Raw genomic sequence first — 24,244 nt, 5'->3', positions numbered from 1 at the left:
GGGTGGGGGGGTGGGGTTCAGTCAGGACCTGCCTGTCAGCACCTTATTTACCCTCCAGTACCTTCCGGTCTCCACCTGACCACAGTGCAGTGTTCACCCGAGTGCCGAGCATCCAGGGAACCTATATTCGGGAGACCAGAGAAAGTGGGGAGCGAGCGAGCAAGCGAGCTGGGCCTCTGGGTTTAACAAAAAATAATTTTATTGTGGACTATTAGTTTGTGTGGCCTGCTCTAGAAGGGGCAGGATTGGGGGCGGGGTACTTCCTCCCCCTGTGCAGGAAGAGTGGCCAGCCTCTCCGCGCATGTGCGGGTGCCTCTGGGGCCCCGATCCCTCGTGCCTGTGTCCCCCGTGCACATGCACGTGCTCTTCAGAGATAACTTCTTCTTGTACATGCACATGCGAGGGGATGATGGTCTGGTGTACATGCAGATGCCCCTTCTCCTGGGGAATGGTCTCCATGAACACGGGCTCCCGCACCTCGGGGATGGTCTCCACAAACACATGTCCCTCGGGGTTGAGCTCTTCGTGTGGGGACTCCTGCTCCTCTGGGCTTTCCTGCTGCTGCTCATAGTGGTCAACCGCTTCCTGAACCTCGCTGGCCTCTATGTGTATGTGCTCCTGCCCCTGGGTGCTGGTCGCCCTGAATACATGGTTATTCATCTTCACCGCGGCCCGCAATGCGGACTTGACAGCGGTCTCTACCCAGCCATGTGGATGGGCTGTGTGCTCGCCCGCGAAGTAGATGCTGCCATAGGGGAATGACCAGTCATAGTCTTCTTCATCCCCCTGCATCAATGGCGGCTGCACCACAAAGCCGCCCTGGCTTTGCGGGTCTTCCGCCCAGCGCTTGACTACGCCCCTGCCGTCCCACAGCCGGTACACGATCGGCCCATGAAGGGCCGCCACGTCCCTGAGTGCCACGTGCAGGGCTTGCTCTGTGCTCAGGCCAGCGAAGGGGGCTGCAGCGTCTGACCACGTGTACGAGGCCAGTAGCAGCGCACCCTCGCCGCGCCCCGGATAGAATATTAGGCGAGATGGGCGGTCTGTGTTGGAGTGGCCGCCCTCGATGTGCTCCTCGTGCCAGAAAGGCCGGCGGAAACTCAGGAAAACCTTGGTGGCTGCCACGTAGTGCAGCGCACGCAGCGCTTCCTGCCTCCTGCGTGTCAGCGGCGGCGAGAAGGTGATGCGCTGCAGCGCGGGCCCGCTGGCCGTCAGCAGCACCAAGTCAGCCGTCAGCACCTTCAGGTCGTGAGGCTCCAGTGAAGTGTCGATGTGCACGCGCACATCGTGCATCCCCTGAGTAATCGCCACCACCGGCGCGTTCAGCAGCACCGGACCAGACAAGACGCTCAGCAGCGCCCGCGGCAGCAGGTCCCAGCCACCCACGATTCGGCTGTACCTGCACGGCGCGGACAAGCACGTGGACCCAGGTTGAGGCCAGGCTCTTAGGGAAGGCCCAGCCCCCTCCGGGCCCGTCCTCTCCGGCCCCGCCTCTCTCAAGATGCCCCATAGGCTGTGTCCTCACCGAAGTCTGTCGCTCAGGCAGCTGTGGGCACGTAATGCCTCTGCGAAGCTGAGGTAGAAGAAGCCCTCCTTGGACATCACATCTCCCAGGAGCTGCACGGCTGACCAGGTCAGGTTGCCCTCCCCAAGGAGGTATTCCTGTGCAATGGGCAGAAGCCCTGGTCAGACCCTCCCCTGCCGAGCCTGGGATCTCAGCCATCATCGGGAACCAGCCCGCCCCAGCCTCACTCACCAGGAGCGTGTGCTGGTTGAACTTCTTCATAGCTTTCTTGCAGCCCAGGGCCTTGAGGTCCCTGAGCGCCTGTGGGGAACAATCAGAGGACCCTGGTTGCAGGGGGAACAGCCACCCACCCCACTTCAAGTCCCAGGCCTTGGCTCATGCTGCACACAACTCTTCTGTAGCTGGAAGTCCTCCCAAATACTCAATTGCCCTCATCTGCCCAGGCAGGCAGGAGTCCTGGTGTCAGTTTGTGCCACGAGGTGGTGTTAGACCATTGTGTCTAGACCATCGTGGGCATAAGCAGGTGAGGGTCTCTCAGAGCCCAATAGGGCGCTGCTACCAGCTAAGTCTATTTAGCAATTGCCCCTGCACTAAACTCTCCCAGCAGCCTGCATCAGCCTTTCTTGCAGCTGGCAATCGGTGGCAATCGTGGTTGGGAAGTGTGGAGGGCGGGGCCACCTTGGAGCCCTGCCAGGTCCCCAACTGCGTGCAGACTCTCCTGCCTGGCACTTACTTCTCTCTTCCTTCAGGCTCCTTCTAAAGGTGGCCTGCACCTTCTCTACCCTGCCCCCCCCCCTTGTCCTGAGTAAGGCAGGCACTCAGGTAGACCCATGGAGGATGCAGACTTAGGGACAATGGGGTTCTAGAAGCATAGGGTATGCCTGGACCACTGGGTAGGATGTAGGGGATGGGGAAGCTACCTGGCAGGTCTGCCCATGGGCCTGAGAGGCCTCGTGGACAGGATGATGCCTGGGAGCCTAAGGCACCCAGGAGGGGACCCAGAGTGGCAAAGGTGCTGGAGGGCCCTGGGGAAACACCAAGTGGCCCTCAGCAGGTGTGGGGTACGCCTTTACAGGGTGGTAGCAGGGACAGAACTCTGTGGGCAGGGCTGGGCTCTGCAGGAAAGCTGGTGGCCACCTTGTTGAGTGCCATCTGGTAGATGTCCTCTGGAGAGCGGCCTCTCTCCCTGTGGCTCAGATGGTAGCCCAGCTTTTCTGGCATCTTCTCCACCACATAGTTTCGCAGCTTCACGTCATTCACCTCCGTCCACGTGTTCTCATCATACTGTATGAACTGAGTCAGGTTGAGGCCCAGGCTCCTACAGAGCTTGTGCAGGATCCTGGAAGCAGGAGGCTGCTTGGAGGAGGCCTGGCCTGGCACCACAGGAGCCACAGGAGACCCACAGGAAGGGTCCCCGAGGGCGGGAATGGAGCTGGTGACTGGGGACCTGAGGGCTGGCTCAGGAGCCCGGCTGGGAATAGTGGTCGAACTCAGGCAGAGCGGGCTAGGGGCATAAATGGGGAGGTGAGCGATCACCCCAGCCTTCCGGAAGGCAGAGCGGGCCCAGCCACATGTGACTAGAGAATGCTGAGCCAAGCTGTTTCAGCCAGGATGAAAATACTGAGGGCTGGGTGGGAAGTGAAGTCTAGACACACTTGTGACTGACTGGGTGAGAATGTGGGTGACACTGGAGTGGGGTTCGAGGCCCGAGGTTCCATACACAGCACTCAAAGACTGGCACATGGACTAGGGACGGAGTGCAGAGCCCAGGGTAAGACTGGGGCTGGGATTGGCCGAGCCTGAGTCATGGGTGGGAGCTGACTAAATACGGGTGGATGGACGTGGGCTCTGGCTAAGTTTGGCACAGAGGTGGACCTCTGCTGCCTGTTGGGACCTCACCTGTGGGAGCTGGGCATTCGCATGGCCCCTAGCTCCCCCATCCAGCCCGTCTTCCCATCTCGGTAGGTGAAGATGCGGCCCCCAATCCTATTATCCGCCTCCAGGATGGTGACCTAAAGATGAGGTTGGACGAGCAGGGACCTCAGCTCCCTTTACACCTACAGGGCCCTGCCCTGCTCCCCACAGTAGGGCCCACTTAGGCTAGAAGAGCCTTTCTTCAGGATGGAAGGGGCTTCTAGGAGAACAAAAGTTAAGGAAGGTTTCAAGACCGCATCAGGAAAAGCACGAGATTGACTATGGAGGGGCTTCCCGGCCTAAGGGAGGGAGATTTCCTGGTTTTCAGAGAAGACTTGAGCTGGCTCATTCTCATTCCTGGGTTTCGGTGATGGGGACGCCTCCCCTTGGGGATTTTTCAGTACTTTCCCCAACACCGTTCACCCCCCCTTTGACTCTACCACTACATTAACAAGAAGGCGGCCTTCCCTCCAGGATGGGTGAGTGGGGTGCAGCGAGTGAGTGGAATGGGGGTCTGGGAAGGAACAGCTGCTTCTCCGCACCCTGCTACCCAGGACTCCCACCGGAATCAGGAAAGGCTCCAGGCAGACCTTGAGGAGCATGTCTCACCTTGTGTCCGGCATCACCGAGCACCTTGGCAGCTGTCAGCCCGGCCACACCTGCACCGACAACCACCACCTTTTGGGGCCTCAGGGTCCGATTGAGGCCCAAGGTTACCACATTGAGCAGCTGTTCATAGTCAGGGTCCTCCATACACTTCTCGAAGGGATTCAGGCTGGAGGCCGTCTTCCAGTCCAGAGAGGATGCCAGGCCAAGTAAGACAGCCACAAGGACAAGACGTGGGGCTGGCAACATAAGAGGGTCAGTAGAGGCAGACGGACACGGGAAGGAGGGAGCCACAGCACCCCTCCTCCCCTCCGATGCTCTTACCCAGCCAAGCCGTGGCGCAAGTGGCAGCTGCTGTCTGAGTGAAGAGGCAGGGGGCACTGTGATGGGGGCCAGGGACCTCCCTGCCAGCCTCTCTCTCTCCTTCCTTTCTGCATATCCCCAGACCCAATCTTGATCCTTCAGAGTTCCCCGGGCCCATTCCCCCAACCCTGGCCTAGCTCCGTGCCTCCCTCCCGCCTCTCAGTGCAGGTTCTGGGGTCCCGTCACTGGCTCAGTGCAGGTTCTGGGGTCACTGGCGGCACTCTCCAGGTAGCTGTACTCCAGCTCTCTTGGGCAGGACAGCAGAGCTGAGCCTCTGCTCTCTCCCGCTTAAAGCAGCCAGCCCCACCCACTCACCTCCCTGGGGAATTAAAAGTGCTTTCCTGGGGTGGGGTCAGATGCTGGGGGAAGGAGAGTGGTAGAGAGGAGGAGGGTCACAGGAGGAAGTAACTCAGCTCATTTTCCTTCCTGCCACAAATAGCTCCATAGCTCCGCAGAAGCTGTGGGTGGGGACTGCCCATCCAGGTGGCATTGTGGGTGGTGGTCCCTGTGCTCTGGGCCTCCTGGGCTCTCCTCTTGGGCCTGCCCATCCCAGGCCAGGCCTCCCCTCCCCATCTCTCCAGGCCTATCTCCAAATCTATGAAATGGGCACATCCAAGGCTGGGACCTGGATTCTTGGGACAGAGCCTTCCATATTCTGGTGCCCATCTTGGCCTGATAATGTCTCATGGTGAAGCGCAATATGGCAGCAGAGCCTGGCCAGGGCCTGCACATATCACCTGGCCGGGTCCAGAACCCGTTGCTGCAGCTGCAAGAACGTGGGGAGGTCTGAGTGGTCACCTGTCCGTCCCTCTTCTCTTCCTTATCTTTGTGTTAACAACTGATGAGCAGCAGATTGTGGACTGACATCTCAGAGAAATGTCCCAGAAGCTTGTTTCTGGACTTCAGCAATGAGGACCAGATGACACCACCGTCACCCACAGCTGGTGACGTGGGGCAACAGGGTGCAGGGGAATTTTCCTTGAGGTTTGGGAGATGGGTCAGGAGAAAAAGCCGGGTGGGGCCCATGAAGGGGAGGTGGTTAGAGTGTGTTGGTGTGTGCGCACGTGTCCGTGCGCATGCACAGCTCTGCAGCCAGAAGCTCAAAGCCATTTGGCTGGAGGCCACAGGCCAAGCAAGACTCCAAGGCTTAGAGCAGTACTTGGTCTTAACTCTACAGAGGAATTGATAGTCCTGGAGGGGGGCTGGGTGTTGGTGGCGCATGCTTTTAATCCCAGCACTTGGGAGGCAGAGGCACTGGGATCTCTGTGAGTTCGAAACCAGCCTGGTCTACAGAGCAAGTTCCAGGACAGGCTCCAAAGCTACTACACAGAGAAACCCTGCCTCCAAAAACAAAACAAAAAAGAAGAGAGTCCTGGAGGGGGTGACGGGAAAATAGCCTCTTCATAGTCTGCCATTTATTTATTAATTTATTTAGGCAGGGTCTCATTCTGTATCCCTGGCTGGCCTCAAACTCCCTATGATCCTCCTGCCTCAGTATCCTGAATGCTAGAATGACAGCACCATTGTGGCCAGTGCTCTTCCTCAGTTTCTGGATTCAATTCAGCACCAATGACAGGAACAGGAAGGGCAAAGGCGGAGCCTGGCACGCAGGAAACAGCTTTACAGTAAGAGTCTTCATTTATGTGGTTGTTTTACCTTCCTGTATGTCTGTGTACTATGTGTGTATCTAGTGTACAAAGCATTGGATCTGCTCGAACTGAAGTTATGGATGCTTGTGAGCCCCCACAGAGGTCCTGGGAATTGAACCCTAGGCCTTTGGAAGAGCAGTCAGTGTTCTTGAGCCACCTCTCCAGCCCCATAGGAACAGACTGAGACTGCTCCCCTTGCCCTGGGGAGATCCAGGGAGCAAACAGAACAGGTTCAGACAGGGCTGCCAGACCCAGTGACCCAGTGGCCCAGCGGCCCAGCGGCAGGGTGTGTGCAAGCATGCACATGTACTTGTATATTCTAAAATCCCAGTGTTAGTTCCAAGCAGTATTATTGAGCCTAGTTAGGGATCAAGGTTGGACCACCATTGGGACGCTGTCCTTTCCTGGTTATGCTGTGGTCTTGGGTATGTGGGGATGGGAACGGGGAGGCAGGAGCTGGGAGCAAGAGGTGCCAAGTGAGGCTCAGTGCCCTGTAGTAAGGGCAGGAGCACAGACACTAGCGTGTGCACCTGTCATGGCCACAGATATGCCCGTCAGCTGCTGCTGGCTTTGGGATCCCCTGACGGCCATGGTTTGCTTTTGATCCATGGGAATGGCAGGCAGGCAGGCCTGGCTTGGTCCTCCCAGGGGCCCTGGGGACAGAGCTGGTGGGAGAGACCCCTGGACCTCACTAGTGCACAGCTTTCAGTCTAGTGGGCTCAATTCACTGTCACCAAGGAGGCAGGGAGACCCAGGTCTGGACAGGGACAAAGCAGCTGTGTCCTCCACCCCTCCCCGCCCTCCCCAGGGGACACTCACTGCATGCTGGCCTCTGGGGGGCTCTCCTGGTGCCCATGGCCTTTCTGGTCAGCCTGGTACAGAAGTCATCCTCTGGTGCAGGCAGAGCCAGGACAAATGGTGGCAGCTTTGTTCTATTGCCTTGTTAAGCCAGAGAAGCCAGGTCCTGAGAGGAACACCAGTTGGTAGGCTGTGGCAGAGTTTTCTAGAGTGCCCTTTTTTTTTGGGGGGGGGGGAGTCAAGACAAGGTTTCTCTGTGCTGTCCTGGCACTTGCTCTGTAGACCAGGCTGACCTAGAACTCACAGAGATCCGCCTGCTTCTGCCTCCCAAATGCCGGGATTAAAGGTGTGCGCCATCACCACCTAGCCTAGTTGTTTCTTAAGAGAGGGTCTCACTCTGTAGCCTAGGCTGCTCTCCAACTTGAGGTCACCCTTCTGCCTTGCCTTTTAAACTTTCAGCTAATAGGTATGTGACACCATAGCCCTTGCTTGCCCTCTACCTGTCTTCTCTGACAGGGGACTGTTTTGAATCATGTCCCAGGCATACAGTTCTTGCAGGAGGTTTCTCTATGACAGGATCTACAGCCCAGCCTGCATGGTCCTGTTTGACAATGTGTGAGGGTGTGGTGGATGCTCAGGAAAACAAAACAAAAACACTTTACTGACAAACAGAAGGACACAGGCAGTCGATGGCTACCCTTCAAGATAGGAGCTTCCCTACTTCCCACATTCGGAGGCAGACCAGCAGATCTGGGGGGGTGTGGGGGGGGCACTCACAGGACAGGCAGGGCTCACACATGGATGATCCGTTACAGGCTGGGGACATAGTTGGTAGTCTGCCTAGCATGCACAAAGCTTGGGCTCTATTCCCAGCACCACAGAAGCCTGATGTGGTGCAGCACTTGAAAGATGGAAGCAGGGGAATCCAGAGTTCAAGGTCACCCACAGCCACATATGGAGCTTGAGGCCAGCTTGGGCTAGAAATCTCATTTCCAAACAAAACACACAGTACCTATGATTAAATTTTACTAATGACTATCTAATTCTTCCCATCTGTGGGACTTTTTCCTGTGTCTATCCTTTAGAGGCTGAACTTCTGTCAGACCTTGTAATCAGTCAAAAACATGCTGTGAGACCTCTTAAAACCACGTCCTCAGCCTCTTCAATTTAACCGGTCCTTGAGATAACAAAGCACCTACCTTTCTAGCCCTGATCTTCACACACCATCAGTCATTGCAAGCTTAGCTACAGACTGTCCTCTTTAATGCCTAGGGCTCTGAGGGACTGGGTTTGATTTCCATTAGTCACCGGCTGAAACAATCTTCAATTACCAACTTTCTATAAATGCCGGAAGCAGCATGCATGTGCATATAGGTTGGTAACAACTGTAAAAACTTATGACCCATTCCTTCCCCATACCATGTCTTCTGGGCTGCTCAATACAGAGCAGAGCTCTTTGTAAAGACAGGGGAAGTGGAGAATTCAAACTTGGGGTTCCCTCTTTTACTCCTTAATGTGACAGGGATACAACTTCCTACTTGACACTTCCCACTACTGTTCGCTTCCTTTTTTTTGACAGTTTCACACTAGGCCAGGCTAGTCCCACCGTGCTTGGTTACAGCTGGCCCTTGGCTACCCAGGGACGGGAGAGGTTCCCCGTGCAGTCACCTTTGCTGTCTTCATGGTGGTTAATGATGAGACCAGCCAGCGAGGCAGAACATCTGCCTGTGTCCTTCCTGGAGAGGGAAACTGCAATTGTAGAGCCGTCCTGGGCAACAGTACCCAACAGGGTGCCTGCCAGTAGTGTTTCCATCCCGGGCACCCCTCCCCAACTCCCCCAGCACAGAGATCTATTCTGTTTTCTTCAGAGAAGGGCAGACCATCAGGGCGTGATTTCAATTTACTTCTCAAATACAAGGTAGCTAGGATGTAGTGCAGGGACACAGTGTGTACTTAGTGTGCAGCTCATACCCGCAAATAGCAAGGAAATTCAGATTTGTTAGAATGAGGACACACACATTAGAAATGCATGCTGACCATCTTTATTGTTTGAACCCTGACAATGACAGCCATGTGTGTTAAGACACATCTTGAGAAAATGAGGCCTAAACATCATGGTCAGTTGGGGTCAAGCCATGGAGTGCAAAGCTGGGCTGTGGAGGCTAAGACAAGGTCGTACCAATTCAAGGAGGGTCTGGGCTAGAGTGGGGATCCCAACATAAACCCAGAATATATTGCAGAAAGGCCACTGGGCTTAGGATTAGTGCTCTCCAGTTCACTGGTCCTACTCCAAGCCAAGGTCTATGTGACTACGTAGCTGAAGATAACTCCAGAATGCTGGAGTTACAGGTGTTCACTCACAGCCATGCCAGGCTTTTTCTAACCTTTGAGATTTTATTATACGGCTGCTTGCATGTCTATCTTACACTATGTACATGCAGTACCTAAGAAGCCCAGAAGGGGACACCTGGTAACCTGGGACTGGAGTTACAGGTGGTTGAGAGCTACCATGTGGGTACTGTAATCAAACCAGGGTCCTTGGAAGAGCAGCCAGTGAGTGTTCTTAGCAGCTGAGCTACCTCTCCAGGCCCTCACTGCACCCCACAGCTTTCTCTTGTGCTTTGAAGCCCAACATGATCCAAGGAAATAACTCGTAGCCCCGTTCTGGAATCTTCATACCACTGCCAGGGTCCCCAGTGCTGCAGGAGTGGCGGTTAATTGCTTGGCCAGTGTTCCCTGTTCCCCACTGCTGATGACATCACAAATGACACCTGCAGCCCTCCCACCCCAGGCAGATAGAAGACAGGGCCCATGTGGCGCTCTCAGTCAATGGCGCCAACCCAAAGGCACAGGACTAACTGACCCATCCGTCAGCAGTGCCTGCCGAGTCTTGGACCTTTCCTCACCACTTACTTACACTCACAGCGGGTCTGATTTCACAAAATTTTCTTTATTTAGAAAAGCAACATTTGATCATGGACCACAGAAACTACAGCAGAGTACAAGAAATAAAACAGACCAAGACATGACTGCTGGCCTTCAACACCGAGGACAATTGTGACTAAGATGGTAAGCAAATCTGCTGTCACTCTGGGCCCCTGCCACAGAAGCTCACAATCTAGGGGTGAGGTAGCCAGTACAGAACAGTTGCTAGCTCAGTGAGCCTCGGTGACTGGAGGTTCTGGGGCACATCTCCCCCCAGGTGAGTTTCCTGGCCACTGTCTCCTTTGGAGTGCTCTGTCACAGCTGCACTGCAGTGACTGAGGGATGAGGTGGATGAGTTAGAACTGAAACTGCCACGAGGCAGCCCTGAATCTAAAACGCTGGGCTAGAGCTCAGTGGCAGCATTCACGCCTGGCTCCAGAGTACACAGGCTACAATGAGCGAGCGCCATGTCTTGCACAACTTCTGCCAGCAGCCCCGTCAGTCAGGGAGCCCCTCCCTCCTGCCCACGTGGTACTAGTCGAAGGCAATGCGCAGGCTGCGCTCCTGCTCCTTACGGCGGCCCTCACACACACGGCTGGCCTCCTCCACCCTCCTCTGCAGCAGGGCAGAGCTCTGGTCCACCCACTGAAGGGAGTCCATGTGTGCATTAAGGATCTTGCAGATCTGCTGCAGTGGGTCACTGGTGTCCGCAGGGCCACCAGCCATGTTCAGGTGCTCGATGATGTCCTTGAGGTCCTGTGCCATGCGCTTGAGCTGCGCATCGATGTTCTCAGCCAGCTTGAAGGTCTTCTCACGCTCCTCGTCGGCATGCTGAAGGTAGATGGTGCTACTCTGCTCCTTCACTGACTCCTCCAATGGACTCAGCAGGTCCTCCAGCTCCTTCTGCTGTGACAGGATGAAGTCCAGCTCCTGATCCAGCCGCTTCTGATCCAGCTTCACCTTCTCCACCTCGCGGTGCAGACTGGTGATCTTCTCCCCATTCTCAATCAGTGTGCGGTCCCAGGCATTGACCTGTGTGGCCTGCTGCAGGAAGTGCCGCTCCTGATCCTCCAGCTCCAGGCTCCACTTGTTGATCAGGCTTTCCAGCTGTGCGTAGGTCATGGCGGGACCTGTGGTGGTCCCAGCTGCTGTGCCGGAGACAGGCAGAGCAGTCCCAGAAGTGGCTGCACTGCTGGGGCCAGCTGGCACCAGGGGTTTCAGGCTCAAGGCAAAGCCGGTGGAGGTGGTGGAGGTGGTGGTGGAGGTGGAGCTGGTGGTGGAGGTGCCAGGAGCTGCTCCAGGGGCCTTGAGGCTGAAGCCCAGAGTCCCAGCACTGGGAGCGGCTGCAGTTGTCACCGGAGCTGAGAGGGAGAGCACCGTGGGGCTGGGTGAGGCAGGAGCAGGTGCTATTGAAGCGAACAGTGTGGAGCCTGTACTGGTGGTGGCGGCAGTGGGGGCGGCGGACGCTGGCTGTGTGGCCCCTGCTGTAGTGGTCACCAGCGTGGCTGGGGTGAAGGGAGAGCCAGACAGTGCCGTGGGCTGGGCTGAGCTGCCCACAGAGCCGATGCTGAAGCCAGAGGCTCCAGGCTGGGCGGCATTGCCACCGGTGAATGAGAACCCCGTGGAGCCCGTAGCCGGAGCAGAGGTGGTGGAGGACCCAAAGACAAAGCCAGTGGGGGCTGTCCCCTGGCTGGAGGCCCCGGCACTCGAGATGGCATTGGTAAGGGTGCTACTGCCAAGACCAAAGCTGCCAGTGTTGGCCGTGGCGGGTGTGGCAGCTGTGTTACTCAGGTTGAGCTTAGGGGCGCTGATCCCCAGGGAGAAGCCAGTTCCTCCAGAAGCAGGCGTTGTTCCAAAGTTGAACCCTGGCGTCTGTGTAGCTGGGGCCTGTGTGGTGAGTGAGAAGAGGCCAGTGGAGGGGGTGGTCGTGGCCGGTTGGGAGGGGGTCCCGAAATTAAACCCTCCAGTGCCGGAAGTAGAGAAGGAGAAGCCGGTGGCAGGTGTGGTGGTCGCAGTCTTCGCAGTGCCAAATGTAAAGCCGCCAGCAGGGGCCCCGGTGCCTCCAAAGTTAAACCCACTCATGGCTGTGCAATCTCCAGGTGGCAGTTACTCCGACTCTGGGGCAAATCCGTCAGCGTCTGCAACCTTGGGGAGGGTTCTAGAGCAGAGGAAGTGACATGGTCAGATGGCAGTTTGGGCCGGGCAAGCTCAGTGGTGTGGAAGGTAGCGGGCTGGAGGCAGCGCTGGCAGCAGCCCTGCCCCTCCCTTTGCTAACCTAAGCAGCTCAGGAAACCAACTGGAGTTCATTATTCCAGGGCATGTGCAGCTCCCGTCACCGGGAGAAGGCCACGCAGTCCACAAGAGTCCACAAGAAGGCACTCTAGTGAGTGGGACCAGGACACAAGGGCACCTGCAAGCCAGCTCTCCCAGGCGCCAGGACTCCCCTTGATTCTTAGGCTACAGTAGGTCCGGACCTGCGTCCTCCTAACTCAGGGTGGGCCTGAGAGCTCATCCAGTGCTCAGGGATAAATAGAGACCCAGGCCAGCCAGTCAGATGTCACCTGGGGCTCTCCTCCAGGTGGAAGCGAGCAGTTGCCATCAGTGACGGGTGGAAGCACAAAGGGAAGGGGAGGGTAAGCTAAGAACAGCCACAGCCCACCCCACTTAGCGCACTGGACTTGTGAAGAGCAAATGCAAACAGCTCCAGGCAGTGCCACCCAGCTGCTGGTCCTAAAGCTTATGCAGGGAGGAAGGCCGCAGGGTTCCTGTCCCACCCTCTGTCTGCTGCTCTGGACCCTAAGTCTGTGGTAGGTTGTTGGTAACAACCTGAGGAAATAAAGACAGCTGTCAGGGGTACTGAGCAGTGGACGTGATTTGGGGTGCTCACTGTCCCTGTGACATTTGTGGGTATTGTCAATGCCCAGCTGTGAAGTTCCTAGGAAAGGCCCGGTGTGGCTAACCTCGGGTTTACTATGAATTTAGTCTGTGGCCCTGCTTAGTGAGTCATCGGGCTGTGACAGGAATCACAACAGCAGTCCAGAGGCTTCTGGGAAGCAGCCCCTGCCCCACTGTGGGGACCGCACCACGTGGTACTCTCCTTCCCTGCCCCGCAGCTGTCCCAGGGGAGATGAGTCTGTGGAGAGTGCACAGAAGGGTGATGGGACTCAGGAGGAATCAAGGTTGGGTTCCATGTTCCTTTACTGAAGACAGCCAAGGTGTGCTCTGACCTCTGGCCCTGCCCTTGAGCTCACGGGAGCTTCTGTTATTTTACTCTCAAAAGGCCACAGCCAGTCCACCGTGGCCGTTAGCACACAGACAACTCTGGCATGGCCGACTTCCCCACTGGTGAGCACGTGGACTGAATGAGTTACAGCTGCCCAAGCACCCAACCAGCTACGCTTCACACCTCAGTTAAGAACACGGTGGAAAGCGAGCTTTAGGTTTCAGTGAACTGCAGCTGAGAATTCTCTTTTATACAACGTTTGTTGTAGTTACTAAAAAAACTGTCAAGCCCCCATGGTGCCAAGGTGTTGTGACACCGTAAAGTCACCAGCTCACACCACAGTACCAGGACATGTGGCAGTATAGCTCTAGGAAGTGAAGCTATCAGGCCAGTCGGGACTGGGGAGGGAACCCAAATGCCTGGAACACTCTGCCAGACAGTCTATTCTAATGTGACATATAGTGGCATCAGAGGCCACAGGGCTGACCCTCAGCTGAGCTTTCCTGGCTTCACACAGCACTCAGCTGCACCTGGAATGTGGCTCCCTTCCCAGTCCATGACACCTCCATGATGCTGATGGCTTAGCTACCCATATACCTCTGCTAGAATGGCTATCAGTATGCAATACCACATGTGAGGTTCAGAAACTGAAAGGTGGGAGCCACCCAGTCCTGCCAACACTGGGGAAGACAATGGTATTGGTTATGGCATCAGTGTTGGCATAGCCAAACACCATGCCAATGACTCAGACCTTTTTTTTATTAAAAAGGAGTTCTCACTATATAGCCTAGAACTCACTATGCATGCCAGTTTGGAGGCCTGCTTGTCTCTGTACCCTCAACTCTGACTTTGTTAAAGGGACCTTACAAGTATGGGGCTAACTGGGAGAGGAAGTTGGAAGCGACAGGTTGGGAAGGTGGGGTGATGAGGAGGTCAGGAACTTTCAACTTCTCTGGGAAGAGATAAAGCACAAAGCAGGGCCTGCCTCATTGACAACGTGGTGACCCCCCCCCCCCAAGAGGGACCAGGCAGCAGCCAGTTCCTGGTAACAGGCTCACAGCATGGCACGTGAGCTACACAAGGAGGCTGGGAGTCACCCGGGCTGCTGCCTTCTTCCAGCCCCTGATCACCAAGCACTCTTCCCAGCTCCACAGCCTCCCATCCATCTCTTGGTTAGTTTTCTGAGCCAGGCTGGCTGCCTTTGCTTCTGCCTGAGTGGTGTTTTATATGAGCCTTGAAAGAAGCCAAGCGAAGACCGGGCATTCATGAGTACGTCACTGTGTATTCATTTGGGAGCTGGGTGGCGGGCCCCAAAGAGAAAGAGTGAAAGACCAAAACCCCTCAACTCCATAAGAATGGGAGGCAGAAGAGGTCACAAACCAGAAAGTTCTATCACCCCATGTGCAGAACAGAGCTTTATCAAGCAGTCTAGTGAGTGTGTGTGTGGGGAGGGGGACGCGGGGACGGCAATGCGCAAGAGGGAGGTGTTGATGCTGCTCCACCAGGGCCACATGTGAAGACACACGGATGACAGCGTCTGTCTGTTTTGTTCTAGGTACTAGGTAAGCTCCAGGGCTAGTCTGGACAAGAGCCGGTCCAGTAACTGCCATATTACACCACAGCACCAGTCAGAACACCATTTACCAGGCCCTGGAACCTTCCCGAATAGAAACAGGATCAAAGAGGACATGGGATGTAACCTTTTCAAGGCAACAAAGCAGAGGCCTGGGCTAGCCATTGTGACTGAGTGAAGCCCCCACTTTCTCACAGACCTAAAAGGAGAGCACAGGGGCTTCTCTGTCACTTGCCTGGCATGACATAGCACAGCACAAGGACAAGGGCAGGCCCCACAGTCCACCCGACACCCACCCTCCACTCCCAGCCCTGAGACCTGAGTCCTAAGGTTGGCCCCGGCCTCAGGTTCTCCATCTGAAAAGCAAGGGTAGTAAAGAATGGATGGAAATCAGATCCCTGTCAGGTGCTAGCTGAGGAAACAACTTACTAGTCAGGCTTTGTCATGGCATACAGCCAACGGCCACCAGGTGGTGCTGTGACAATGCAAAGCCGGAGGACTGGACAGCAAGCATCTAGCTCTCTGAGAGGACCTTCTGCTTTGAGACAGTTAATAGTTTTAAGAATTCCAATAAGATGGGACCTAGTGGCACACGCCTGCACTTGGCAGCACGGTAGAAAGTGGAATCAGGAGGAACAAGGGTTCAAGGTCTGTCAGCTACACAGTGAACCTGAGACCAACTCAGGCTATATGAGATCCGGTCTTTTCGCCCTTCTAACCAGAAATTTTGCCTTGCTGAGACAAAATCTGTGGATCACAGGCCACCAGAGAGGGAAGGAGGAGAGGCAGAGGGAAGCTGATCCCTGGGAGACTCAGACACACCACAATGTGCCCCACGCAGCCTTGCAACCACCCCACCCCCACTCCACTGCCCCCTCACGGAAGAAAACCCTCAAACCACAATCAACTCCCTGTGTCTTCCAGCAGCAAAGCAAGCAGTGCCTTCTAGCGGAAAGGCTGAGACAAGAGGGCATCTTTGAGTCTGAGGTAACCTTAAGGTGGCCAGCCAGCCTAGCACCAGAAAGGCCAGGTCCATGGGAAACCCTGTCTCAGTAAGGTGAAGAGACTCCGCATGGACCTCTGTCCTCCAAAGCCATGTGTAGCAGGCTTTCTTTGACCACCAGCCCCCAAATCATGACATGGAGACATTATTAATTATGAATGCTTGGCCTTAGCTTAGTCTTGTTTCTAGCTAGCTTTTAAGCAAACAAACAAAAAACCACTTAAATTAGCCAATTTCATGAAGCGCTGCCTGAGGCTTGTTCACCTCATCTAGGCACTGCCCACCCTGCTGCCCCGCTTCCCCTGCGTCTGTCTGTCTGTCCGGGTGGGCGGGCACTCGGCTGGCTCCCTTTTGTTTTTGCCAGTCTTGCCTACCCCTCCTCTGCCTGGCTATTGGCTGTTCAGAGTTTTATTAGACCAATCAGGTGCCTTAGGCAGGCAAGGTAAACTAACAACACAGCTTTACATGAAGAAATGTAGCACACCTTTACTTGAACTAATATTCTACGCCACAACAGGCATGCACACAAATGCCCTCACACCTGCACATATATAAAGGAACAGATAGGCGCCTGTCCCTCCCCACACCTGGTGGTCTGATCACATGCCGTGGGTTCAACACTAAAGACACCACTGACCCAGGCTGTCACCTATGCTTCTGTCTAGAGTCTCCTGAATGGAGACCTGGTCTGGAATCTCAGATTCTGCTGCCCTGGCTGTTGGGATCATGGGGTACCAGCACCCTACTCAGTTTTTCCACAAGGCTTCTAAACACGTAGGCACTTTCCCTTTCCAAACACCAAGAATGGGACGTAACATCAAGTAAAGGCACTTACTGTAAAGCCAGCTGACCCGAGTTCCACCCATAGGACTCATAAGGCAGAGAAAGCTGACTCCCAAAAGCTGTCCTGACTTCCTCCTACAATGTGTGCACCCACATAAAATAAAAATGACTTTAAAAAGGGGGTGGCGGCTGCTATTCAAGTACCATTTCCTGCACTTATCTGAGAAAATACAACCTGCTGTACTGTGGTGATGTGTCCTCAAGATTAACAGTGCTGTCCCTACCACCACCAGGGCCAAGCAGAAGCAACCTTGGAGACCAGCAGTGCCCCACTGACTTCAAGGTTGGTATTCATAACCTGACGGCGGCACAGTGAGCCACATGCACACACACCCGCACACACACACGTGCGCGCACACACACCCAAACGTGCATACACACCCACACACACACACACCAAGCACCTCACAGACACTGAACACAAGCTCAGCCTGACCTATAAGCTAAGTGGCAAGGGGTGGGAGGGAGTTTTCTGAGTTGGGTTGAAGTCCGGAAGGTGAGGAAAGGGAGGAGGGCCATCACTCATTCCTTTTGCTTCCTCACTTTCTGGCCAGCAGCCACCCAGCTATCACCATATTCTTTCCCACATGTGCACTTTAGGAGTTTTCCATCATGTCTCAAAGTGCAGGGGAAAAGGCAAAAGAATCGAGGTCAGTGCCGGCTCTGGCCTCAAGCAGAAGCAGTAACAACAAAAGAGGAAGACACTGGGCAGGCACAGACTCTCACTAAACCCTGTCCCCGTGAGCGATTCATGACCGCACCTGCAGGGCCACAGCCTTCCCCCTTTCCTCCAGTGCAAACACTCTGTGCCCCAGAAGTCAGTCCACAGCTAATGAGCAATTACACCCTTCCTCACTCCCCAGGGCCTCCATCAGTGACAAACACCAACGGCCAAAACCTAACCAGCAGCTACCTGCTCCCAGGAGCCTATAGCAGAGGGGTTAGAGGAAGGGTCCTGCTGTGGGTGAGGATGAACTTGAACCCTGGGCTTTAGCAGCAATTCTTACAAGTGCACACCACCCACCTAACTCTCAAGCAGAGTTCTAGAATTACCTTGAGACAAAATATTGCTACAAGGCACAGAGTGCCCTCACCAATGTCCCCGGTGTTGCCTAGTGAGTGTTCCTGCTTATTTGAAACAACTTTCTCGCTTGCACTGAGAAACTCTTCTATGCCTAACCCCATTTTTTAAATTTTGCTTTGAGACAGGGAAAACATGAAACTCATAATCCTCCCGTTTTAACCCCCTGCAATCAACATAACAGGCCTGATGATGATGACCATAACCCAGCACTTGGGAGGCTGACACGGGAGGGTTGTCTGGGCACACAGCAAGGCACTTTCAAAAAGCAAAGGACTAGAGAGCTGGCTCAGGAGTGAGGAAGCACAGAGACAAAGGAAGGGGTCCCACAGCGCTCTGAGCAGCTTCTGTAGCATGTCCCCCAGGGACAGGCGTCACGAGCCCTTCTGTGTGCACCACCACAGACCCCTGTCAGCCCCCTCCAGCTTCTTTTTCACTCCAGTTACAGTCCAGGGTTGGGACACAGTTTAACTATTCACAGTTTGACACTTAGGAAATAAATTTTTCTCTGTAAACAAGCGGCATATTCCCGCCAACTGCTTTGGGAAACCAGTTGATTCCAGGTACACTTGGGATAGGCTGCTGGCTGGTTGTGTAGCACATGCTAGCTCCCCAGGACTAACAGCTGCACTGGTAGCCCGCCACTCTTCTGCTCTAATTAGGGTCCCAGATATACCCAAACCCACCACAGGGGGCTCCAGAGCTCCCACCCCACCGCCCCACACTAACAACACGAGCTGGTCACGCAGTACCCACCACAGCAAGCGGGACAGACCTGTGTGGCACAAAGACAGAAAGGCACGGCCCAGCCTGCACCACCCAGCATTAAACATGGTAAAGGCATCGGGTGGCTAAGTCCATGCGTCTTCCCACCCAACTACTTCAAACCTCTGCCACCCACTGAGCAAGGTTTCCCCCCCCCCCCCCCCCCGGGCAAAATAAATCCCCTCCTTGTCCTTTAGAGCCCACAGCCAACACAAGAGAGCATTAGGACCTAGACAATGTCAAGCTCTGCTTACAACATTACCAGAAGCCCCAGGAGGTGGTGTCAGGGTGCCCAGAGCATTGCTAGGGAAGGGTCCTTATTAAGGAGAGGGTGGTCTCAGGTCAATGTCATTCTACTCAAAGGCCTGCTCCCAGGACTCTCATCACTACCAGCCTGAGAAGCCCATGTCCAGCCACAAGGAGGCAGCCTTTGCAGACACCCTGGAAGTGACTTGAGGTCCAGTTTCTTTCAACAACACAGCTTGTCTGCACATGTAACCCAGGGCAGTATCTGTTCATCAGTTCATCAAAAACAACGAAGGACTAGACAGAGCTGACACATCCACCCATGGAGTACAAGTCAGCCTCAGAGTAAGGAAGCCTGCCTAGCACATGCACATAACTGGGACAGGGAGACTGGCAGAAGTCTAAGGCCAGCAAGAGCCATACAGCAAGACCCTGTCTCTAAATTCACGGCGGTGGCTTACAGAGAGGCAGCACAGCACCATGCAGCTAGTTCTGCTTGGGAGTAAGCCCCAAGATCAAAGGCACTGGCAAGCATTTTGTATATATAGACAGGTTACATGAAGGCTCCTCCTCTAAGACTCAAGGCCCAGGGGGCAAATACAGGACTTCTGTTAGGAAAGCAGTAATTCAGAGGAAGGGGCTACAGACTCAAAATGAGGCAGCCACTAGATACTGGTATGGCCGAGAAGCTCCAGAATTCTAAGGTGGCAAGTGTATGCTGTCCAAGTCTTTAAAGTTTCCATCTGTCACAACAGCAAGAGGGAACAAACCAGTACAGGTGACACCCACAATGCAGGAGCTGGTGCAGGAGCAACCAGAGTCACAACAGTTGCCTCTGAAGAGCTCCCAGCACCTGGCCACGTGGCAGTGCCCTTTCCCCAGCGGAGCTGGCCTTGGCCGTCCTGCTTTGTTTGCCAGGACACCCACCTCCAACCCCTGCCCCCTGGCCTTAGTGACCCAGTTTAACTTGCTCCCTAGCACTGTGCGGGGGATTATGGTATCAAGTTCCCTGCCTTCACACAGGCAGGGGAGGGGGTGAAGTGCTGGGGGCCGGGGGAAGGATTCTGGGAAAGAACGAAGTCCAGACCTTGTTTGTCCCCTAGGAAATGGTCACGTACAGACATCCATCTGCTAGGCTGGTCAGAGTGTACACATACTGTGGGACAGGAAGGGAAGCTACACCAGACCCCGAGCTCCCAAAGACTTCCCTGGGCTACACCCTTTGTCTACACACCCAAGCATTGCAGTGTGTTGAAGACTTGTCTCCTCCTTGTACCAGGTGGGCCCTTAGTTAGGAAAATGAGCCAGATATGATGCTCACCTTACTCTGCAGACAAAAACCAAGATGCAAGCAGGGGACCAACCCTTGGCCACAAACAGGCCCCATAGAGCCCAAGCCTTTTCTATCACATAGGGCTGTTCCCTCAATTGGGAGCCAGGGCTTGCTGCAATAATATACGTGAAGAGGGAGGCAGCTAAACAAGAACAAAGATACACAGGAAGTATCACATGAACCCTCTCTCTTTGTGTCCTAACAAAACAAAACAAAAACAAACAAAACCCAAAAAAACAGATCTGGCAAAGTTTGTCTCTGCTAAGACAGGCAGGTATGGACAGCATCTAGCAACTGAAGCAAAGAACAAACCTAGATAACGGTCTGGGTTTGAGGACTCATGGCACCCTGGCATGGTGGAGAATTCTGCCCTACGAAGGAGCCATGCACAATTCTCTTTCCTTTCCAGACCCCAGTCCCGTCTTCCATAAACAAGCTGCGAGCCAGTGGGATGCCAGGACCCTTCTTAGCACAGAGCCCCAGATTCTCGGGCGCCGCCCAGGGGTGTCCCTGCAAGTCCCCCTCCCCGCTGCTGCCCTGGGACCTCCTCTACCCAGGGCTTTGTTACCCAGGAGCTGTTGCCAGGTGCTGTGGCCCCCAGAGAAATCCCTCACCCCTTTTCCTACCCACTAAGAGTCAGGGCTGATGCAACTGCCTGTAACCAGCCGCCTCACTCCTCAACTCAGGCCCCTCCGCACTAGGAAAGAGTTCCAAGCAGCTCCACCCTTGGTCCTGGCTCCCCATAGGACTTTCTTTGTTGTTGTTGGTTTTTTTTTTTTTTCTTTTTGTTTTTTGAGAGGAGAGAGGTGAGGCTGCCATTTAAGTCTGGGAAAGGGTCAGGGACAGAGAGAATAACACACATGATGGACACAAGACCACACAGACCCACGTGTGCTGGACAAGGCTCAGGGCACAAAGAAGTAAGGTGGCAGACCTCCGTGGATGAGGGACGGCCTCACGCCTGCTGACGCCTGCTGAGAAGGGCATGGCAGCTAACCCTGGAAAGCAGCACCCATTCAGCAAGGCTGGGTCAAGGTTGGGGGAAGGGGTGGGCTGCAGCTGGGTGGGATCTAGGGACAAAAAAGGTGAGCAGACCCATGGCTGCAACAGATGCACCATGGGGAAAACCATGAGCCTGGCACTCCACTCTGGGCTGTCTTTGCAACCTTTCTGATTATTCCAAAAGTTTACTTTAAAATAGCAAACTCACCACATGGTGCTGGTACACCTTTAATCCCAGCACTCAGGAGGCAGAGGCAGCAGGCAGATCTGTTTGAGGCCAGCCTGGTCTACAGACTAAGTTCTAGGACAGCCAGGGCTACACAGAGAAACCATGTTCCCAAACAAACAAACAAATTAATAAGTAAGGAGCTGGAGAGACGGTTCAGCAGTTAAGAGCATGGGCTGCTGTTCCAGAGGACCCACATTCAATTTCTAGCACCCACATGGTGGCTCACAAGTGTCTGTACCTCCAGTTCAAGAGTACCTGATACTAAGATGAATCTAAATACATTACTAAAAAATAAATAGCGGGGAGGTGGTGGTGTACACCTTTGATCCCAGCACTGGGGAGGCAGAGGCAGGCGGATCTCTGTGAGTCCGAGACCAGCCTGGTCTACAAGAGCGAGTTCCAGGACAGCCTCTAAAGCCATAGAGAAACCCTGCCCCGAAAAAACAAACAAACAAAAGCCAATTTGAGGGAAGGAGCACCATGGGCACCGCACCACAGTATACTGTCTCAAAAATAAAACAGCTATGGACAAGGGACCAGGGATGCAGTTTAGATGGTAGAATGCTTGTCTAGCATGTACTAGGCCCTTGGGTCAATCCCAGAATTACCTACAAAGGATATGGTGGTACATACACATCTGTCATCTCAGCACTTGTGAGGGAAAGGCAAGAAGACTTATTAGTCCATCCTCAGTTACCCAGCCAAGTTCAAGGCAAGCCTGGGATGAAGACCCTCAAAGCAAACATATCCCCTCTACGGGGTAGATGTAACTTCAGTAGCAGAGGGCCAAATTCAATCCCTAATACATACCGCAAGAAAAGCAGGAGACCAGTGGAAGAGCACTTATGCGCTGAGGCACACCAGTGGGGGCAGGACACACCCACTTCTGTACCAGCAGCAGCCTTTATGTAGCACCTACTATAAAAGCGATAGCTTAAGCACACCCCACAGACCAGAAATCATTTGGCTAAAGAACCTGTGCTCAAACACTGGCAGAAGACAGGAGAGCACCCACTCCAAGGGAATGTGGTCAGCTCCCAAGGACTTCCTCCTAGTAACTTTCAAAATCAGTTTGCCCCACCTGCTTTGAATATGCTCCTTCTTTCCCTTTTACAACAGTAGGGCTGGAACCCAGGACCTCAAAAGCAGGACACGGACCGGCAACCCAACCCATTACTTACTTATTTAAACATCAGGGTCTTGCCAAGTTCCCTAGACAGACTAAAAAGTCTAGGCAAGCCTTGAACTCTTACATTCTCATTCAGTTACAAACATGTCACCACTCAAGTGTGGTGGAGGTCAGAGGACAACTTTCCAGAGTTGCTTCTCCTGGGGTGGAACTCAGATCGTCAAGTCTAGAGACTTGGGCCCTGACCTTGACTTCCAATACTCCTGCAGGCCTGGCTTTTGAACCTTTTCTTAAAAACATATTGAGGCCAGCCAGGATAACCTTGACTTCACGGTCCCTTCTGTTTCTACCTCCCAAATACTGGCATTATAGGTAAGCACCAACACGTTTCCGTCGTACTGGGACAAAGCCAAAGGTTCTTGAGTGAAATAGGCAAGCATTCTACTCAGCTCCACCTCCAGCTCTTAATGTGGATCTTGGTTCTGTCTGTCAGGCTGACTTCCAGACAGAATGTCCAGACATGGCTGGCCACAGGTGGGACACAAGATTCATGAATCAGCCTGGGGAAGGACAATATAAACGTCCAATTTTAGACAAGACCAGGAGAAAATTATCTAGTGGGAGTCAGCAAGAGAACAGGGCTGAAAGGAAGTCAGGGAAGGGCAAAGCAATGAACCGACTGATAAGAGCGCCAAGAGGAGGTTGCAGGGGCCGAGCAGCACCCTGTAGAATGAAGACGACTGCAGATGGCTAGAAACCTTGGAAGGTGGGCCACACAGTGCGATGGCTAAGGGTCTGGGCCGAGAGGCTGAAAGAGGGGGAAATGAGCCCCCAGGGTCTTAAGTAAAACAAAACCCACTGAACAGAAGTAGGGGAAATGCCTCGGTGGCAAAATGCTGTCAAACACGATGACCCGAGTCCCATCTCTGGGAGCCACATGGCAGGGAAAAAAAAGATTCCTCCAAGCTGTCCTCTGACGGCCGCACGCACACACATGCCTGCGATTAGGACTTCGTGGCCTCCCTTCGGCAGCTGCTCTGTCTGTGCGTTTATAAAGCGACTTACAAACAGTGTGGGGCCAGTTTCTTGCTGTTGCTGCTGTGAACTCGCTATGAAGCCTAAGCTAGCTTGAAATCGCCAAGCCACGAGGGCTCACACGTCGGTTTGGGGACCGGGGGCAAATTCGTGAAGCAGGGAGAGAGAGAGAGAGAGAGAGAGAACGAGGGATGAGCTGGCCGTGGTGGGGGAGGCGGGGTAGGAACCGAGGGGGTGTGGGGCTGGGGGTCCGGGCGACACGGCGGGCCCGGGGTCGCCACCGCCCCGCCGGGGCCACGCGGGGGCGGGGCGGGGCGCGGAGGGATCCAGGAGGCCCGCGCTGCGCCGCCCCCGGTATAATTGTCGCCAGGCCCCGGGGCCGCCTCATTCTCCACCTCGCAGCGCCATCCCTGCCACCGCTCGCTCCGCCGCGCCGCCTCCGCCCGCTCAGCCCCCGCCATGGCTCTGTAGCCGCGACCCCGTCGTGCCCCGGCCCGGTCTCCGCGCTCACCGCGCCTGCACTCTCCGCTCCCACCGTCTGCTCAACCGAGGCCGCCGCCGCCGTCGCCTCCTCGCCTTCCCGCAGCCATGGAGTGAGTAACCGCTCGCCCCTCCCTCTCCAACCGCCTTTCCCGCCCTTTCCCAGAGCTCGCGGGGCTTCGCGGGCCAGCCTCGTGGGGGTGGGGAGGCCAAGGGGCAGGAACCGCGGCCGCGCAGGCGCAGAAGGGGGGGACAACGGTGGCCGGCAGGCCCGCGGAGCATGCGCGCGTGGCTCGAGCCGGGAGGAGGGTGTGCTTCCGGTGCGTGGGGGGGGGGTTAAGGACGGCTCTGGCGCCTGTGCTCCTGCGCGCTGCTTCCCACTGAGGGTGCGCACGCGCCTTAGCCTACCCGAGGCCTGAGCTACGAAGGGCAGCCGGTAATTGGCCAAGCATGCGCACTAGCGGCGTTGCAATGGCCCGCTTTCGGGGTGTGAGCTTGCGCGTTGATGCTTGGCTAAGTCGC

The 24,244-nt window shown here is 55.0% G+C and overlaps 2 protein-coding genes across 2 annotated transcripts; both read right to left on the bottom strand.

Annotated features, from left to right (window-relative positions):
* Positions 1-181: 181 nt before the first annotated feature.
* Positions 182-8,668, bottom strand: Il4i1 (interleukin 4 induced 1). Its single transcript, XM_051174225.1, has 8 exons — positions 8,524-8,668; positions 6,809-6,996; positions 4,049-4,564; positions 3,425-3,537; positions 2,663-2,864; positions 1,757-1,825; positions 1,526-1,662; positions 182-1,399 (listed from the first exon to the last, which is right to left on the bottom strand). Exons 1-8 carry the CDS (start codon positions 8,666-8,668, stop codon positions 199-201), a joined length of 2,571 nt encoding a protein of 856 aa, XP_051030182.1. The 3' UTR covers positions 182-198.
* A 1,118-nt stretch (positions 8,669-9,786) lies between these two features.
* Positions 9,787-23,893, bottom strand: Nup62 (nucleoporin 62). The gene is made up of 2 exons (XM_051174190.1): positions 23,754-23,893; positions 9,787-11,938 (listed from the first exon to the last, which is right to left on the bottom strand). The coding sequence occupies exon 2, from the start codon at positions 11,860-11,862 to the stop codon at positions 10,315-10,317; it is 1,548 nt and encodes a 515-aa protein (XP_051030147.1). The 5' UTR covers positions 11,863-11,938; positions 23,754-23,893; the 3' UTR covers positions 9,787-10,314.
* Positions 23,894-24,244: the final 351 nt, after the last annotated feature.

This window comes from Phodopus roborovskii, unplaced genomic scaffold (genome assembly GCF_943737965.1).
Source record: "Phodopus roborovskii unplaced genomic scaffold, PHOROB, whole genome shotgun sequence".
Taxonomy (NCBI): Eukaryota; Metazoa; Chordata; class Mammalia; order Rodentia; family Cricetidae; genus Phodopus; species Phodopus roborovskii.
Note: the sequence above shows the minus strand (reverse complement) of the source record. Positions and strands in the feature narration are given on the sequence as shown.